At 40.3% G+C, this 20,680-nt stretch overlaps 1 protein-coding gene across 1 annotated transcript in view; it reads right to left on the bottom strand.

Annotated features, from left to right (window-relative positions):
- Positions 1–269: 269 nt before the first annotated feature.
- LOC122800919 (probable cation-transporting ATPase 13A4) overlaps positions 270–20,680 on the bottom strand; it is an 846,809-nt gene continuing 826,398 nt past the window's right edge. The window contains exon 30 of the mRNA XM_044070278.1: positions 270–1,334. Within this exon, the coding sequence (XP_043926213.1) occupies positions 1,050–1,334 (285 nt within the window). The 3' untranslated portion in view covers positions 270–1,049. The remainder of the gene's footprint in view (positions 1,335–20,680) is intronic.

Genomic DNA, 20,680 nt, shown 5'->3' on the forward strand with positions numbered 1-20,680 from the left:
AAGGTCTTAGGACAGTAGTCTTGAAGTTTGAAAGCTGTGACAGTCAAGAAATCATTTTCGGAAAACTCAAGTCCAAGAAAAAAAAATTGCAGGAGACAAGTGTTTTTAAAACTATCTTACTTCTGAAATGAAATGTTAGATACTGTGATTAAATTTGAGACAATATATTTGAAATAAAAGAGCGCTTGAAATACTTTGGAAGTAATCTTGTAAAGCAATCAAGTTTGTAAATAATAGCAATGATCGTGAAACAGATTAAAAACTTTTATTACATATTGTGTAGTTGCACTTAATAAAGCTGATACAAACTTTGCATCAGAACATTGTGTCTGTCCAAGCACCCATATATTGTGAACAGCCCTGTGACACAGACTGTATCTGATTTGTTTGTATTGATTGATCTTTAGTTATCACTTTTATTTTCATGGTGGTTTTGTCCAGCTGTGGAAGCAAGTTGTCGTAACATTACATCATGTAATTATTGACAACATGGAGCTGTAAGCTTCCATGCTAGGCTAAGTCCAACCTGGACTGCTGTCATACTGCAAAACAGAGTGGTGAGCCCTCCAGTGCGCACACGCGAGTGTTCGCGCGCGCACACACACACACACACACACACACACACACACACACACACACACACACACACACACACACACACAGACACCAAGTTTTACGATAATAGGGAACCGCAAAACTGGTTTTAGATTGCTAGACTGAAAAAAGCTAAGCTTTGCTGGTAATTAATGCTTGTTGCATTGCATGTAATATCAAATGGATAAAGGCCTCTTTCCACACATTCACACAGCACTTATGGATGCAAAGTACATTTTGGTGTAATTGGTGTAATTTACTCTGAACAGTGATTTAGAGATCCCTTACACTGAACCTAAACAGTGACCATTGTCAAACACAGCAGAAGGGAGTATACAAATCCCAGCTGTCATGGATTTCTATGAATTCTTAATCCATAGAAATGTGTACTCATGATGACATCTGTAAGGAGCAAGTCATATGAGTCTTGTACATAAAAGACATGCACTGTATGGCTATAATGCAGTCCCTTGCATAGAAAGGCAGTCCTTTTTGTTTGACATAATGCTTTGTGCAGATGATAGCTGGCTCTCATTGTTTTCATATGCTGAATTGCAGTAAGCATTTGGTTTATTGTCTGTCTGTATGCCTATTTGACAGGCTTGCTCTGTTTGGTTAATAGGAGGCCAGCTTGGATCCTGTGATACCACTCGTTTTAGAACATTGTAACGGCTTTTAGACTGGCGTTTGAAAATTTGTTTCAGAAATAGCCAGAGTCTTCTATTTTCTACAATAATTTCCTATGGAAAAAAAAGAGGGAGAATTATATAATTGTATGTATTATAGCTTTAAACATTGACAGATTCAACACTGAAAGAATTTAACTTTTTTTTTCAATTTGTATTTTAAGTATTCATTCCAAAGTTACCATACCTGAGAAAACTAGCCATATAGTATGTACAAAAATGCAGATGTATCACAATATTTTTCTTATATCTTTTTTATTTCATGGGAAGGAGCCCTTTACTTTTATTTTTATGTAGCAGCTATGCAGTTTAATGCTGAAATGTTATACCCCACAAGAATACATTTATAAATAATTTTCAGCTCACTCCCTAGCACACAAGAGTTTATTCTCAAACAGTGTCATGCATACTGTATTTTAAATATGTTCTACTTACTAAATTGTCTGAAATAATATTTGTGATTTACCCATCCACATGAGACAGGATTGAGTTCCATCCTGCTCATTGCTGTACCAAACCACTACCATGTTGTCAGAATGCATGTAAGTAATACTGGGAGGTGGGGGTGTTTCAATGGCTTATTGCAGATATGATCATGTACTATATACCTCAAGGCACCAAACAGGGATTTTCCCTGTCCATATGCTTGTTCAGATCATTTGTTGAAGCATTGGCTCAATGACTCAGATATGAACATTATATGTATCAGTGTTATTCAGCATAAAATAGTTTATACATACAATATCCTGATGAATATTACATCCCTGATTATGTTGATGACTTAAGTGTGGAGACAGACCTTGTTTTGTGGTTTTCTATGTGTATACATCTGAATCTGCAGATGCATAAATGCTCTTAAAGAATTTCAGATTCACCTGGTATCTTCAAGTAGAAACAACTATCATGCATTTAGGGATTTTTATGAAATATTTCAGGTTAGATGTTCCTAAGGAGGCCAAGCAGCTGGATGTATGTTAGACTAAGTGAGAAGCCAGAGTTTTTTTATGGCCATTTCACTTTCTACTGGCAGATTCAGAGTTAGGTATTAGAGATTCTCAGTTATATGTTGTGGTATCATCATTTGTGAAGTTCCATTTTTACTGGCAGTTCCAGAATAAAGGACCTGAATATGATAAGACTAAGTGTTTACTGTTAAGAGCTGAGATTATTTTCTATTTTTTTTTCTCAGTGTGGCATGAGGTACATAACTTTATCATGGTACAACAGGGAAATGTTCTATGTAAGAACTTAATATATGTAGTTCTCCCTTCCATTAGGGTGAGTGAAATGGCAGTCAAACTGGATCAGTTGGTCAGGAATTAATTTTTCAGCACTTCTCATATTACAAGCCATACTTGCCTGCAGGCTGAGCTAACTAATGTGTCATTTTGTGGTTCTGGCTGTGGGGTAATATCTCCCCATTACTGTTTCAAAGATGGATTTACAGAATGTCAGCAGGCTGATAATATTGTTACAAGTCAAGCACAGAATAAACAGAAGGCAATATGATGATGCCTAAATAATTAGGTCTATATTACTTCCAAGAAAGACATATTCCTGGAATACATCTTCAGCGGACACCAGCCACTGAAATTCACTTCAGCAAATTGCAGAACTTTTCCCATGGTTTGCAAACACTTGGCCATCACCTCAACTTTGATCTTTTCCCCACTGCAGCATGATCTCAGAGTTGGCATATATAGTTGGGGGGCTGTGGGGGGCACAGCCCCCCACGTTGGCAGTGTAGGGGGGGGCAAAGTCCCCCAGTTGGGTGGATGTGATTTAGTCTAATGGGTGTTCCGGATGGCTGGTGGGTGAGTGTTTGTGAACTGTGGGAAGAATTCTGCCGTTCGCTGAAGTGAATTTCGGCAGCTGGTGTTTGATGAAGACGTATCCAAGGAATACATCTTTCGCAGACTTAATATTGATGCAAATAATCAGAAAGTACTGTTAAAGACAATGCTTTCAGATGGGGGTTCAGCAGTTTCACTTTCTCCAACATGTTCTGAAAGTTTAGTTCAGGAGTGCAGGGAATATTCGTATATGTGTGGAGGGGGTAGAGCCTGTTGGTGGTTGTGCCACAAGAAAATGATATTTTTGTGTTAATTTTGAAATGCATGTGACATCACTGATGCTCTCACAAAGAATTAAAAAATCTTTACTGAATTATCACTTGTGACAAAAGCAAACATATTTATACAAAAGCAATCAAACCATATTAACAAATTAACATTTACAAACATTATTAATCACATAAATTGTTTTATACAATATAAGCAATCCAACTTTACATAGAATGTTCAATTTCTCTCTTGTCTTAAACATCACTCCTCCTCCAAAACATTATGCTGCATGTATTGTTCCCACATTTTCCATTTTATTTACTCCTACCTTTTTCTAAAGAACACACTTCCTGTTCTTTTATCTCTGTTACAATATTTACTACTTCAAGTATGGTTTATTTAGATTTTGATTTCCATTTTCTAATAATCGCTTTTTTGGCAGTCACCAGAATTAAACTTAACAAGTCCATACTGTGTCTTGACAATTCAGATTCTGTATCCTAGTTCAGAAAAATAATTTGCTCACCCAGTATTTCAGACAAGGTAGCAGAAACCACAAAAACAGCTACAGCAAAGAAGTTTATTTGTCTCTAGAGCCTCGGCAAATGCCTTCCAGGAGTACATACAAAGTAAAACACACCCATTAAAGACACTTGACAATAAAACAATTAACACAATAAATTAAAATCAATTAATCAAATACTTCCAATTAAAATCTGAATTTAACCCCTTAGGGGCCAAAGTATCATACTTTAATATAAATACTGCTTCTTTATGCAGTAACTTATTCTTTAAGGCAACCATTTACCCTGCTCCCACAAGAATATGTTCTAAAATACAACATTGAGGCAGTCCAAAGTCATTACCATAGTATTTTTCAAAATGAAGGGCTAGGGGACTATCACAACATTTATTCTTTACGTTTCGAATATGCTCCTGAAAACGTGCCCTAAACATTCTCTGGCTCTCCCCCACATAGAATTTATCACAAGGACATTTAAGAATATATATAATACTAGCAGTTTTAAAAGAAAAACTTTGATTAGGACAAAAGGTATGGCCATTAATGATGGGGAAAATATTAATAATATAGGGACAAACTGAGCAAGTACCACATGGAAATGTCCCCTTCCTAGAAGGGGCAAACCTACTAATCCTAACATCCGGTGACCTAAATCTACTGTGAACTACTAATTCACTTATACTACATCCTTTCTTATAAGTAATAAAGGGTCTATTTGAAATAACTTTGGCCAATGGACTATCCTCAAATAACATCAGCCAAAAGTAGTCCAAAATATCTTTAATCTTACTGCTCAGTACATTAAAAGTTGTAACAAAATAAATGCCCCTTTTATCAGAGTCACCAAAATTATAAAATCTTATATCATATTTCATAAAGGTAGGGAGGAGGTCACAATTATCCATAGCCTCTTCCACAACTACCTTCTTATTAACAATATCTATATTTCTATATTGTTTACTTCTCACTCTATCTAAAGCATTCAAAACTGCAATTTTATTAAACCATCATATGAACTAACATATTGTATGTATATTGTATTTAATTTTCAAAATTTTCATCATTATTACATAATTTATTTAGAAGTAGAAACTTCCCGTACGGTAAAGAAGCAATAAGGTGAGGGGGATGGCAGCTAGTGCCATATAGAAACTCATTTTCCCGCAAACTTTCCTACAAACAGAAGTTCTGATGGAGTCATCAGCCAGACCTTTTAAATTCAAATCAAGAAAATTAACTTCACTGCCCAGCTTCAATCCATCAAATTTAAAACAAAAATGATTATTTAAAGATTTAACAAAATCCTCCACTTTATCTGAACCCCCTCTGCAAACAAAAATTAAGTCATCTATAAAATGAAAATACTTAACCACATGTTTAACAAAAAATTCATGTTGAAACATATACTCAACTTCAAACAGGGACAATGTCAAATTGGCACACATGGGGACAAAAGAAGCCCCCATAGACATCCCTTGAATTTGATGAAACAATTCATTATTAAAAGTAAAAAAAAAATATTTTCTAAACAAAACTGAACCAACTCAACAATAAAACCAATCACTTGGCAGTCATTCAGAAAATAATATAAATACTGTACACCATGGCAATGTTGTACATTAGTAATTAAACTTCATATATCTAAAACCATCCAGTACATATCACCTTCCCACTGCAAATCAGGAATTTTGTCTATAAAATCTAGCATATCTCTAATATAAAAGGGGTTTCTCCTAACAAAAGTAATTAAATATTGATGTAAAAACATAGCAATATTATGGAGAAAAATATTTACAGGCTGCAACAATAGGTCTCCCCTTTAAAATGTCCAACCCTTATGAATCTTTGGTGGGCAGTAAAATAATGCTAAATCACTTCCCTGTACTGCAAACTTTTTTCTGAATCAATTTGACTAAAATAACCAAGCCTATAGCCCCTTTGTAAGAGTATTTGCTACTTATCAATGGCTTGTCTATACACACCAACATCACATCTTTCATAAATAGCAGCATCATTAAGAAGTGGGTAACACATACCCATGTATTGTTTATAGTTCATGACAACAATTCTATTGGCCTTTGAGGGCTTAACAGCCAATTCAGTATTATTACCTAAATATTTTAAGGCTTGCCATTGCACTCTTGTTAATTATATTTACAATCATGTTTACATAAAACGTTTTTCACTAATGAATCAACAGAAAAATTGACAGCCGTTGAAAATTGCTGAATAGTACCATTGTTAAATGGAGATATAAAAGTACTTGTACAAAGACTCGAGTATGTATCTAACAAACAATAAGCATTAGGTTCATCTTTATTCCACTCATTTACATCTGAAACACATGAATGAAAACTCTAATCTAAACTACTGCTTGAAATATCTTCCTGCCGTATGTCCAGTTGAGAAAAATAGTGCACAAAATGTAACTTGCTTATTAATCTAAAAATTTTGCATTTTTAATTATACAAATGTGGAGCAGTCATTGGTATAAACTTTAAACCCGGTTTAATAATTATTTAAGAGAGTCAGATAAAGTAAACCCAGAAACATTAACAACCAAAGAATGGCCATTAACATATTGTTCACATTCACTGCCATCTACCTTTCTTGTACTGTTGCCTCCACTGTCCATCCACATTTTGTCCTTGTCCATACCTGCCTCTTTTCTTATCATTGGAGGACCCATTTCCTCCATCTGTTCATCGCCAAAATCTATCTTGATGGACAGCTGTATTCTGGGCAGGTGGTAATGGGAGATAAGCTCCTCCATCACTATCATAGTCCATATTAGTATCACCACCCTCTGATGAAGCAAAAGAAAGTTAATGGCTTTTTATAACTTCCAGTGTTACACTGGATCTGAGCATGCACTTTAGCTTTGCATAGAAAGACCTTGCCATTATAATCTCGGAGATCTCTCCTCTACTTGTTTTTCTTTTTTTCAATTAAGTCCTGCTCATAGGACTTACGTTTATCATTTATTTCACTTAACAAGGCATCAAGTCAAGTGGCAGGAAGTTGAGCAGCAAGTTCAGAGCATACAGACTGTATATCCTCCTTGATACACAGCTGTTTAAACAAATCATGCTCGACCAAGATTTTTACCCACTCAAGGGAACACTTATGAGCTGCTGCCACCCATCTACTTTTAAAAGCTTGATCTAGATCACTTTCTTCATCAAAAGGCCTACTAGGGCTTTTAAAAGCACGGAGTCCCAATGGAGTGATATCCAATTCAAGATATCCATTTAAGCTCATGATATTAAAGTGCACATTTGTCTGTTTAAAGATTAATCGTTCAAGTTTTTTGCTCAGATCTAATAATTCATTAGAAAGGTTTAAAGAAGCATTAACACCCACCTAATTAAACGGGTTGTCCACACATCAGTTCCTTTCCTCAATATGTTTGTCCCAAAATTTTAACACAGGCTCACCCTGTAATGTAATTTCTTCCACATATCCCAATGGAGTAATATCCAATTCAAGATATCCATTTAAGCTCATGATATTAAAGTGCACATTTGTCTGTTTAAAGATTAATCGTTCAAGTTTTTTGCTCAGATCTAATAATTCATTAGAAAGGTTTAAAGAAGCATTAACACCCACCTAATTAAACGGGTTGTCCACACATCAGTTCCTTTCCTCAATATGTTTGTCCCAAAATTTTAACACAGGCTCACCCTGTAATGTAATTTCTTCCACATGGTGAAATATTGATCCATAGACCTCTGAGTTAAGTCCATGGAATCGTAACGAAATATCCCTGGAATGTTCACAGAAGGATCTGTAGCCATAAAGAAAAAACAACCAAACTACAAACTACAAACTGCAAAATAGAAGTAGCGGAAACCACAAAAACAGCTACAGCAAAGAAGTTTATTCGTCTCTAGAGCCTCGGCAAATGCCTTCCAGGAGTACATACAAAGTAAAACAAACCCATTAAAGACACTTAACAATAAAAACAATTAACACAATAAATTAAAATCAATTAATCAAATACTTCCAATTCAAATCTGAATTTAACCCCTTAGGGGCCAAAGTATCATACTTTAATTTAAATGCTGCTTCTTTATGCAGTAACTTATTCTTTAAGACAACCATTTACCCTGCTCCCACAATAATATGTTCTAAAATACAACCTTGAGGCAGTCCAAAGTCACTACCATAGTATTTTCCAAAATGAAGGGCTAGGTGACTATCACAACATTTATTCTTTTATTCTTTATGTTTTGAATATGCTCCTGAAAACGTGCCCTATAAATTCTCTAGCTCTCCCCCACATAGAATTTATCACAAGGACATTTAAGAATATAAATAATACTAGCAGTTTTACAAGAAAAACTTTGATTAGGACAAAAGGTATGGCCATTAATGATGGGGAAAATATTAATAATATAGGGACAAACTGAGCAAGTACCACATGGACATGTCACCTTCCTAGAAGGGGTAAACCTACTAATCCTAACATCCAGTGACCTAAATCTACTGTGAACTACTAAGTCACCTATACTACGTCCTTTCTTATAAGTAATAAAAGGCCTATTTGAAATAACTTTGGCAATTAACTATCCTCAAATAAAATCGGCCAAAAGTAGTCCAAAACTCTTTAATCTTACTGCTCAGTACATTAAAAGTTGTAACAAAATAAATGCCCCTTTTATCAGTCACCAAAATTGGGCAGCCATGGTGGTGCAGTGGTTAGCATTGCCACCTCACAGCAAGAGGTTCTTCGGTTTGATCCCCCACTGGGGTTCCTTCTGTACGGAATCTGCATGTCCTCCCTGTGGTCACATGGGTTTCCTCCGGGTGCTCCGGTTTCCTCCCACATCCCAAAGACATGCTGCAGGTGGATTTGACACTCTAAATTGGTCCTAGGTGTGCATGTGTGTGCCTTCTGTGGAAGGTTGGGTGCCAGGCTGGCAACTCAACACCATAAAAACTCCACTTCCAATCATAAGCAGACAAGGTGATCCGCTGTGGCAACCCCTAACCAGGAAAAGAAGAAGAAGATCAGTCACCAAAATTATAAAATCATATTTCATAAAGGTAGGGAGGCGGTCACAATTATCCATAGCCTTTCCACAACTACCTTCTTATTAACAATATCTATATTTCTATATCTTTTACTTCTCACTCTACCTAAAGCATTCAAAACTGCAATTTTATTATAACTCCTGTGAACAAACATATTGTATGTATATTGTATTTCAATTTGAAAATTTCATCATTGTTACACAATTTATTTAGATTTAGAATACATCTTTCAAGGAATTAATATAGACCCAAATAATCAGAAAGTACTGTTAAAGACAATGCTTTCAGATGGAGGTTGCTCTGGTCAGCAGTTTCACTTTCTCCATCATGTTCTGAAAGTTCAGTTCAGGAGTGCAGGGAATATTTGTATATGTGTGGAGTCTGTTGGTGGTTTTGACAGAAAAAAAATATACTTTTGTGTTAATTTTGAAATGCATGTGACATCATTGATGCTCTCACAAAGGATTAAAAAAACACCTTTACTGAATTATAACTTGTGACAAAAGCAAACGTATATTTATACAGAAGCAATCGCATCATATTAACAAATTCAGATTTACAAACATTATTAATCACATATATTGTTTTATACAATTTAACCAATCCAACTTTATATAAATTGTTCAATTTCTCTCTTGTCTTAAACCTCATTCCTCCTCCAAAACATTATTATGCATGTATTGTTCCCACATTTTCCATTTAATATGTAATTTACTCCTACCTTTTTCTAAAGAATGCACTTCCTGTTCTTTTACCTCTGTTACAATATTCATTACTTCAAGTATGGTTTATTTAGACTTAGATTTCCATTTTCTAGTAATTACTTTTTTGGCAGCCAACAGAATTAAACTTAACAAGGCCTTACTGTGCCTAGACAACTCAGATTCTGTATCCTAGTTCAAAAAAATAATTTGCTCACCCAGTATTTCAGGCAAAGTACTCTGTAGGGAATTTTAAAGTCTGCCAACTCATTACACTCAGAAAACATATGCTCCCAGGCACTTCTTTCTTATCCGTTATACTTCCAACATTTGCCATCTACGTGAAGAAAAATTATTTGTAGTCAGGCACCTATGCATATACTTCCAGGCAAAAATCCTAAATATTTTGACTTTGCTGCATATTTAGGAGACATACATACATCCTCCTATTATTTCTTTGTGAATTGCTTATCTGATCTCTTTTCCCAATCTTTTCTGACCTCCTCTGATTGATTCCTATAGTTATTGTATAATATTTATATGTCCTACTAACTATCCCTTTTTTAATAGCAGCTTCTGTTTTAGATTTAACTAAAAACTCAACCAGTGCAAGTCTTTTACTTAGGATTCCCCTATCACTTTCTCTTTGCCTACACTCTGATGTCAGTCCCTAATAGGGAAGGCAATCTTTGTCCTGCAATCCAAATGTCTTCTTGGCATCCTCCCATTCTATTACCTTTCCCTCTTTAATTATTTTCTCCCAATACTTTGGTTCCATTGCCAGCTTCCACCAGTAAATTCCAGCCCCCTCTTGCTTTTCTTTGTACCCCCAATTGCAGTCAACCCTATCAGCACAATCTCCATTCCTGTATTGGCTGAGTTGTTAGTATACTTTCTGCTGCTTTATGAATATAATATTCTGAATGACTGTTGTTATTCTCTGTAAGGATCTGCATCCAAAATCCCAATCTTTTCATATTTCTTGAATTTCCACCCTGCTTCATCATCATCCCTTGCCATTTTGAATTAGAGGATGTTATGTCCTATCTCGCCTACATTCTTCACCTCTGGGTTCGGAGCCGAATATCGGCTCTGACTCGGCCTATTTACTAGCTCGAAAGTCTTTGATTGGCTGGGCTAAGATGGTATCCCACAATACACTGCTCCATATCCCAGATCTATTTTGCCGCTTGTAGAGCTCGGACATGGTCTTGACTTGGCTGTGGCTAAGTATTGCTAAAACCTTTTTCCTGTGAAAAATTTTGCTGATTGTTGTTATCCAAATAGAGCTTTTTCATAGCTATTGTTGCTGCATTAGTGTTTTGTGAGTTGTGAGTGTTTTTGTGTGTAGTGGTATCCCTAACTTCCCTCGGGCTAGGCCCGTTTCATTTAGAGGACCTAGTCCTCCATTGTGGTGTTTGTCTGGCTGTCGTTTTGGTGCGTTGTAGTTTTTTAAGTGGAGAACCATTTTAGTTAGAGGTTCTCCCCTGTGCCTTGGTTGTTTGTTGTACTTGTGTTGACTCTCGGTCTCTGTGTTAGCGGTTTCCCGCCTTTTGTCAGAAGCGGCTGCTACGGTTGTTGGCCTTAGAATGTCTAAGGAGCAGAAAGAGCATAAGCCCTTGGGCTTTAAAAAGTGTACAAAGTGTGCTTATAAGATGTCCATCACAAATGGACACTCGGTCTGTGTTTACTGTCTTGGAGCCATCCACCTACAGGAGTCGTGCAGTTTCTGCCACGCCTTTAGTCCTCGGGTGCTCCAAGAGAGGAAAAACAAATTAATCCTAAAGGGACTGCTAAGACCGTCCTTTGAGGAGGATTTAGGTTTGGCTCCCAGCTCTCAGTCGAAGTCTAAATCTTCAAAATCCAAGAAAAGGTCTCCGGCTCCATCTATTGCTTTGGAGCCACCTTCTAAAATCACTATTGTTGAGTCTGCTTCCTCGGCTCCACCGTCATCGGGGCCACAGGAGGTAGCTGTGTCTAGTGAGTCTGTGTCCGCTCCGATCGTACAGTAACCAATTTGGAGCTGGTCGCCAAGTTTGAGGCAGTGTTCTCCAGATAGGAGGTCTAGGTCTCCAGCCATCTCCTCCAAGTCCTCCAGGCTTTCCAATTTTGATGTAGATAGGGTGGTGCAGAGGCTCCTACAGTCGCCGGTGTTGGCCAAACTTTTCTCGGCTCCTACCCAGTCGGCTCCGGAGCCGGCTCTTAAGGTTGTTTCTGTTATTCCTCCTCCGAGTGCATCCTTGTCATCAGAGCCGGTAAGCTCCGCTCTGAGGGATGTTCCTGTGCTGGCTCTGATCCCCCAGCGGGGTTTATCGGTGCCCGCATCAGCTCCAACCTTGTCGGTTCTGTCCACAGGGTTCGAGACTCGGGTCTCCTTGGTCGGGCCTGAGGGGAATGCCTCAGAACACCCTTTGGTTCCGAGCCTCCCTCTCAGTGCCTCGGCTGTGGGGACACCGGTCCCGGTCATAGCCTTGGAGGGCGGTCGGTCCTCCGATTCGGGAGGTCCCACCTTCGAGGCTATTCGGAGCGCGCTGGCTAGGTCAGCTACTTCTCTTGGATCGGTTCTACCTATCCCCACAACACCGGCGAGAGCTTCTGACGCCCACCTATCCTTGGACAGCAGAGCGCCAGGGCCTAAGGATACCCCCATGAGCGGTCCCCTTCTTTCTGAGGGGCCCTCAGAGCCTGTGCCTGAGGAACCCCCCCAGAAAGAAATTGTGCAAGAGGAAGTACATAGACTCCCAGGATGAGTCCCTCACTTCCGATACTGACCTCAAGGAATCGGAGGGGTCCCCCAAGTCTTCCTCTGAGGACGTTTCATTCTCCCATATCCTGGAGATCCTGAAACAAAAAGGAGACTGGCCCTCCAAAACCTCCTCCGAGGAGGAGTCAGTATTCCTTAAGGCTTTTGGCGCTCAGCCCTCTGCCTCCTGGGTGTCTCCACCTTTCGACGAGCTCCTTGACCTTATTTGTCGAAGGGTGTGGGAGAGTCCTGACTCTGTGGAGCCTGTTCCTCGATGCCTTAACAAATTTTTGTCCGCTCCCCAAGGAAAAGAATTTTTAACTAAGGGATTCCTGGTAGATGCTATGGTGGTGGCGGCAGTTACCCAGAAGGAAGTTGCTGAGTCTTCCTCTTCGGTCCATCCTCCTAACAAGGAGTCTAGGACTATGAACCGGTACAGGAAGTGTACCCTGTCTTCAGCTACTTTTACCTTGCAGTCGCTGAATTATTTGTCTCATTTCACGCGGCTCCAGAGAGATCTCCTTAAGGAGTTAGGAGATACTCTAGCGGGTAACGTACCTGAGGCAGTGGCCCAGACTGTCAACGCTCAGCTCTCTACCCTCAACTCCATCGCTAACTCATCCATGCGACTTATTTCGTACACGGCCGTGGGAGCGAGTAGGGCGGCTAGCTCAGGGGTCGCCCTCAGGAGGCAAGCCTGGCTACACCTGTGTCACTTTGCGGAGGCCTTTAAGTCTTCCTTCACTGATGCCCCCTTTGATGGTTCCTCCTTGTTCTGGACCAAAGTGAAAGACACCCTCACCAGGTGCAAGCAAGAGGGAAAGACCTTGTCTGCCGTAGGAGTCCATTTTTCCCTCCTGTCGAGACCTTATCTCAAGGCTCAGCGAGGGGGAAAGATGTGGTTCAAAAAATCACAAAGGCCTTTTCCTGCCGCACAAGGTGAGACCCCCTCCTGAGGCAGGGGAGGGGGGTCATATTCAGGGAGATGTTGCCCCAGAGGCAGAGGGGGCCCCTGCAATTCTGGGGACCGCGATTTCTTTCGTGGTTCCTTATACTCTCATTCCTGAGGGTGTGCCCGACTGGGCTTCTCCAGAGCCAGTCAGGGGTCAAATTTCCCGGTATTGGGAAGCCTGGGTCAACATCACCCAGGACCGATGGGTATTAGGGATAATCGTCGGAGGTTACACCATCCCATTCTACTCCGCACCCCTCCCGTCAAACGGATCCCAGACGTTCCACCCAGTCAAAGGGATCAAGCAGCATCAGAGGTTTCTCAGCTGCTAGAAAAAGGAGTCATCCAACCAGTCCCCCCAGACCAGATTGGATTAGGGACGATTCTTTTTGGTGCCGAAAAGAACGGGGGACCTGAGACCCATTTTGGATCTCAGCCAACTCAATCATTATGTACACAAGTCCAAATTCCAGATAGTCACGCTACAATCGATTCTCACATTGTTGGGAAAAGAAGTATGGATGTGCTCCATCGACCTGAAGGATGCTTACTACCACATCAAAATGGACAGAGCATCCAGATGTCATCTACGCTTCCGGATGTGAGCCAGGCATTTCCAGTTTCGAGCCCTGCCCTTTGGTCTCACCACAGCCCCCAGGGAGTTCACCAAGTGCATGGCAGTGGTAATGGCTCACTTGAGACGTCAAGGATTCCAGGTGTTTCCGTACCTGGATGACTGGCTCCTCTCCACCCCCACCAAGCATCTACTTCTTCAAAACAGAGATACTACCATCAATCTATGTCACCAGTTAGGCATTACAATAAACTGGAAAAAATCTGCCTTGCTACCCTCACAGCGCATCTCATTTATAGGAGCAGAGTTGGACACTATTTGATTGAGGGCATTCCTACCACTGGAGAGGATCACGGGGTTGCAACAACAGGTTTGTACGATGATGCCTCTGAGATGTGTGAAGGCAAGGCTAATTCTTCAATTACTGGGGACAATGGCATCTACTATCATGATGGTCCCATTAGTGAGGTTACATATGAGAATCCTGCAATGGCTCCTATTCGCCCAGTAGTCCTTTCAAAGACTACAGCTATCCCATCCAATATTAATCACAGGCAAATGCAAGCAGGACCTCAGTTGGTGGCTATGCACCAACAACTTAAATGTAGGAAAACCGTTTGTACCACCCAACCCAGTAGCTACAGTGACCACGGGCACCTCCCAGATAGGGTGGGGGGCATTTTCTCTGCAGGATGGTCCAAGGTACGTGGCAGGAGCACAAGATAGACTTGCACATAAATGTCCTGGAGATGAGGGCAGTGCTTTTTGCGTTGCAGGCACTTCAGGATGTCCTCCCTCTAGGGACTATTGCAATACACTCAGACAACATGTCAGTAGTGTGGTATCTCAACAAGCAAGGAGGAACCCGATCTTACCCTCTGTGCAGGGAGGCCATGAGAGTGTGGAATTGGGCGATAGCTTCCCAACGGTCCTTGGTGGCAACGCACATCCTGGGAAAACCAATGTGATTGCAGACAGGCTAAGCAGAGCGATCCTCATGCCCTATGAGTGGTCCCTGAACCGCTGGGTGGCGGAAAATATATTAAGCAGATGGGGTCAGCCTTGCTGTGATCTGTTTGCCAGTTCCCTCAATGCGAAATGCAGCAGCTACTTCTCGCTGATCCCCCCACCAGGGGAATCTCCATGGGACGCTCTTGCGCACAATTGGCCCTCAGGTCTACTTTATGCTTTCCCTCCGTTTCCCCTTATCTCAAGGGTGATTCAGAAAGTGCTATCCTTGGGAAGCAGGTTGATTCTGATTGCGCCACACTGGCCTCATCAAGTATGGTTCCCCTTCCTTCAACCTCACATTGTGGATACTCCTTGGATTCTGGACCCTCATCCGGACTTGCTGACACATATGTCGGGACAGTTCCACCCCTCCCTGGGACCCTCCGGCTGACTGCCTGGCTACTCCACTTCCATCCGTAGTCAGATGTCATGATTTTTCTCCAGACGTAGTCCATATTCTTTCGTCCTCTCATAAACTGTCCACTAGGAAGATCTACTCTAGTAAGTGGAAAAGGTTCTCGATATGGGCCCAGTCCAAAGGTATTGACCCCTACACAGTCCCCATTGATTCTGTTTTGGAATTTCTGTCTGCTTTGTTCTACCAAGGGTCTGCCTCGGCCACCATCAAAGTTCAGCTGGCAGCTATTTCAAATTTTCATGTAGCTTATGAACCTAGCTTAATGGCACACAGACTGTGTAAAGCATTCCTGAAAGGCACTCTTCTGCTTCGTCCCCCTGTATCTCAACCTGTTATGCCCTGGGATCTCAATTTCATTCTGCAGGCTCTCACTCTCCCACCCTTTGAACCTGTGGCCTCCTGTGACTTAAAATTTCTTACATGGAAATCTGCCTTTTTGATAGCTATCACTTCAGCTAGATGAGTCTCAGAAATCCAGGTCCTATCAGTCAAGCCCCCATATTTGATATTCCATAAAGATAGAGTCTCTCTGAGACCAAATCCGTCCTTTCTTCCCAAGGTGGCTTCCTTATCTAATATTAATCAGTCCATTGAACTGCTGGTTTTCTTCCCCAACTTTTCCAACAAGGCAGAGTACCAGTTTCATCTGTTAGATGTTCATAGACCACTGCGCTTTTATCTACATAGGACAAAAGATTGGCGGAAGTCAGACCAGCTCTTCGTTTCATTTTCAGAGAATCGCTTGGGGTCTGCGGTTTCCAAGGTCACCATCTCTAGGTGGATAGCTGGTTGTGTCTCCTTTATTTATCAGGCAGGGGAAAGAGTCTGCCCTTTCCAGTCAGAGCACATTCTACAACAGCTGTTTCCACTTCCACAGCCTTTCAGGCTAGGTTATCGATGGATGATACATGTGCAGCTGCAACGTGGGCTTCTCCTCATACGTTTGTCTCCCATTACAAATTGGATGTGGTGTCCAGGAGCAGATCATCTTTTGGCTCCACAGTGCTCAGGAGTATTTTCCATTGAGCCACCCAGGATGTAGGTGCTAGGGACGCTGTCCCACAGGTGAAGAATGTAGGCGAGATAGGACTACATAACATCAGTAAGTTATGTACTCACCATAACGTTAGATGTATGTAGTCCATCTCGCCTCACATTCTTCATTACCCTCCCACCGTCCCCCAGGCCTGGAGGATTTGGAGGAACACTATGTCCTTCTCGTATTGCAGAGTCCCTTTGGATAATTTGTTGGACCTCATTGTTAAGGCTGATGTGTGTTTGGGTGATGTATACTATACTTCTGTTGGCAGCAAACTAGATCTGGGGATGTGGAGCAGTGTATTGTGGGATACCATCTTAGCCCAGCCAATCAAAGACTTTCAAGCTAGTAAATAGGCCGAGTCGGAGCCGATATTTGGCTCCGTACCCACAGGTGATGAATGTGAGGCGAGATGGACTACATACATCTAACGTTATGGTGAGTACATAACTTACTGTTTCTGGATGTGTTACATATATGAACGTTAACTGTATAGCTCTAAAATATCACTTAAAATCAGATAAATCTAAACATCCTTGTCTCTTGGAAGGATCAAATTATTCCACTTGACTCTTGTCCTCTTCTCCTGCCAGATAATATGCTTCAACTCTTTATTAATTACTGTCTTCATCTTCTCATCTGGTTGACAAAAATATCTCTGACCTGTTTATAAAACTAAAGCGACTAAAAACATTTTTACTGCTTATATCTTGCTATCCATATCCATAGGCAAGAGCTTCTAGTTTCTCAGTTTTGCATTATTTAATGGTGTCCTTTTTTACTCATACTCCTAAATACTTTATAAAAATATGGGTATTGTTGTACCAATTTATATGTGGGTACATAGTTTACAGCTATAGCCTTTGTTTTATCTTCATTAATTTTCTTTCCCGGAAAAATGTAACTGCCTCAAAATGTACCACAACGCTGAAATATCTTTTTCTGGTTTTATCAGGTGCAAAATAATATCGTCTGCAAATAAAGGCAACTTTTCTTGAATACCATACCAATTATATTCTTGAATTTTTGGGTGCCTTATTTTCTTTGCCAATGGTTCTAAATATAACCCAAATAACAAAGGGAAAAGAGAGCACCCATGCCTGGTTCCTCTGTTCAGATACAACTTATCAGAGAGGAATTCTCCGACTTTGATTTTTGCCTTCATTCCCTCATATATCCTCCTAATTAACCTCATCTCTCACCAATAACTGAATTAAAATGAAAATCAAACCAGCCCACTCCTTTCTTAAAATCTACTTTCTTTGAAGGATGCACTTTCTTTGAAGGAACATGGGAAACCCTATGTGCACCCCCTCAGGCACCTTCCTTAAATATACTGACACCACAGTCACTGAGCTGTGGAAAGATCAAAGAGTACCCATTCTACTCCTCTGTCTGCAGAATTATAACTCCTAAAGCATTGAATCAATACTGTAGCCAAAGCTCCAACCATTCCAAAACAATGAAAAACCTTATAAGGTAAACTTGCACAGAATTGTGACACAAATAAGATATTTCTTTCACAAAAACATTAAAATATTAAAGTTAATATAATCAAATATAGCTCTCCCTACTATCACTTGAGAACAGATCCTTAATGCTCTCTCTAAGACCAAAAAAACTGCATCAATGTGCCCAGACAACATCCCAGGATGCCTTCTAAATAGCATGAAATATGACTTATCGGGGCCTCTGGAGTTACTATTTAACTATAGCCTCCAAACAGGCTTTGTGCTTCATGAATGGAGAAAGGCAACAGTCATCTCTCTGCACAAAGGTGGGCCATCTACAAACCCTGGAAACTACAGACCCATAAGTTTCACTAGTCTTATATGTATAGCCATGGAAGGAATTTATCATGGAGATGATGAATAGAGATATAGTAGTAAACCTCCAGACACTGGATCCAACCCAGTTTGGTTTTGTCAAGGGCAGATCATGCCTACTCAACCTAGTGGATTTATTTGAGAAGGTCACCAAAACAATGGATGAGGGCAAAATTGTTCACACTGCCTACCTTGACCTGGCCAAGCCATTAGACACAGTACCCCACTCTGGCATTGTTGACAAACGCAAGAGGTTAGGTGCAAACCCACATGTCACCCAGTGGATATCCAACTGGCTTACAGACAGGACCCAGGAAGTTAGAAATGGGGAGTCCACCTCTACAAAGAGGCCAGTCATAAGTGGAGTCCTTCAGAGGTCAGTCTTTGGACCTCTCATTTTTGGCATTTACTTCTCAGAAGTCTAGGCCAATGTCAGTGGTCTCTGGCTGACTAAATTTGCAGATAATTGCAAATTTGGAGCTGTCATTGAATCGCATACTGACACAAATGTTCTTCAGGAGGGGCTGACACAGACAGACAACTGGTGTCAGAGACATGGACTAGTGCTAAATGCCAAGAAATGCATAATAGTATCCTTTGGGAAGTCATCTATCCCTGGTAACTATCATATTGACAAGACACCCCTTAGATTTGACCCAGTAGTCAGGTACTTAGGGACACACATAGATAGTAATCTAGACTTTGACCATCACGTGTCTACAGTGGTGAGGAAATAATTATACGTTGTGCAACTTATAAACAAAGCTATGGCATCTAAGTCCAAGGAAACTATTGTTCTACTGAATTTAGCATTCATCAGACCTGTCACTGAGTACAATGCCCCCTTTGGTATGTGCCTAACCGGGCATATGCAACAATTGGAACATCCACAGAGGTTCCCCACTAAAAGAATACAGAGCATAAATAAAATGCCATATGCAGATTGCCTTAAGGCCCTATCTCTGTATTCTGTCTCCTACAGGCTTTTGAGGGAAGATCTATGCCTGGTATACAGGGCATTATCAGACCCCACTCTGATTGACTTCCTGCATATCTACAAAACAAACAGCACCAGAATTACCCATTCTAGACTTAAACCTTGCCTGTGATATAAATAGGACCTGCTGGAGAGATAGGTATGTATCCCAGAGACTACCCTGTCTATGGAACAGGCTCCTCATCCATGTGAAGCAGAGTTCCACCCTAACTCAATTCAAGTGCAACTTGGACAACTGGATGGATAATCAGAAATTCATCCCTAGTTTGGCACCTATGTCTCTAATTGACACAGGTAACCTGTAAATGGTTCATCTCCCAGGCCCATGCTTACACTTATCAAGGGTATCAGAACTTGTCAGAGATTTGTGATGCATGTCTCAGCTTAAAAAGGCCCTTGTGGTCATTAGCCTAGTAAACACCTATGAACCTATTTGCCCCAAGAAATGTCTGGTTGATGAACCTCCTACTGTAGGAATGACATGAATAGTTTTACTGTTCACCACTGTCTGGATGAACGTTTTGTGAATGTTAGCAAATCAGTCAACAGTGACCATTTTGTCCAGCAGTAGCCATCGATTATACAATTATATTATCATTTGATTATATGCAGCTTTGATATTATGGAAATAGACACATCCTTCAATCATTATCCGATGAGTAAAGTATTCTGAAGAAACTTTTGCCATTACTGTGAGAACAGATGAAATTGATGTAGTGGAGAAATGTTACACAGAAATGCAATTTTTTTTTTTACCACTTGAGGGTTTTTCTGGTGATTTACTAAACTAGGGCACAGGACTTCTGTACTTCACAAGAAACTACTGAGTCACTGTGAATACCATTTAACTTCCTATAGCAAAAGTTGAAGATTTTAGTTTCAGCTGCAGCAGTCTTTTTACTTTTGTGCAAATGTGCTTAAATCTGCTGTGCTATGTAAATACAGAGTGAAGGGCAGAGTACAGGCACTTCTTTGAAACAGTGATTCCTAACAGTTCTTATGCTGTCGGATGTAATAAAGTAGAAGATCCTATGTGGTGTCTTCAGATCATTCTCCTCTCTATAGACTGATGTTGTTTCATAGTGGCAAGGGTTCGACTACAGCAGTAGGTCAAATTATTATTTCATGTCATTTTGTATTCCTTTCATATGTTTAACTCTAAACATCTGTATTTATCACCAGTTGCAACATTTAATTAACATAACATTTGAATAGTGCAAAAACATTCCATTCCCAACAGGAAGACTTAGTAAACCATCCCTATCCTGTTATGTCTTAATGTTGTTTCTACTCTCCTACCCTCTTTTGCTCCTTATAACAAGCACTTTATTGTACAGAACATGACGGGTCTATATTATATCCTCGAATGCTTAAAAAAGCGAACGCTGATTGATTGAACTTATTTTCGCAAAACTGCAAAATATCGAAGCAGCAGAAACTCTAATTTTTTTCCTAGGGAAAGAATTTGGTTGTCCATTTCTGTTGCTTCGGTATTTTCAGTGTTATGGTGGAAAGT

Source organism: Protopterus annectens, chromosome 4.part1 (assembly GCF_019279795.1).
Source record: "Protopterus annectens isolate FY-2018-M chromosome 4.part1, PAN1.0, whole genome shotgun sequence".
In the NCBI taxonomy this organism is placed as follows: Eukaryota; Metazoa; Chordata; order Ceratodontiformes; family Protopteridae; genus Protopterus; species Protopterus annectens.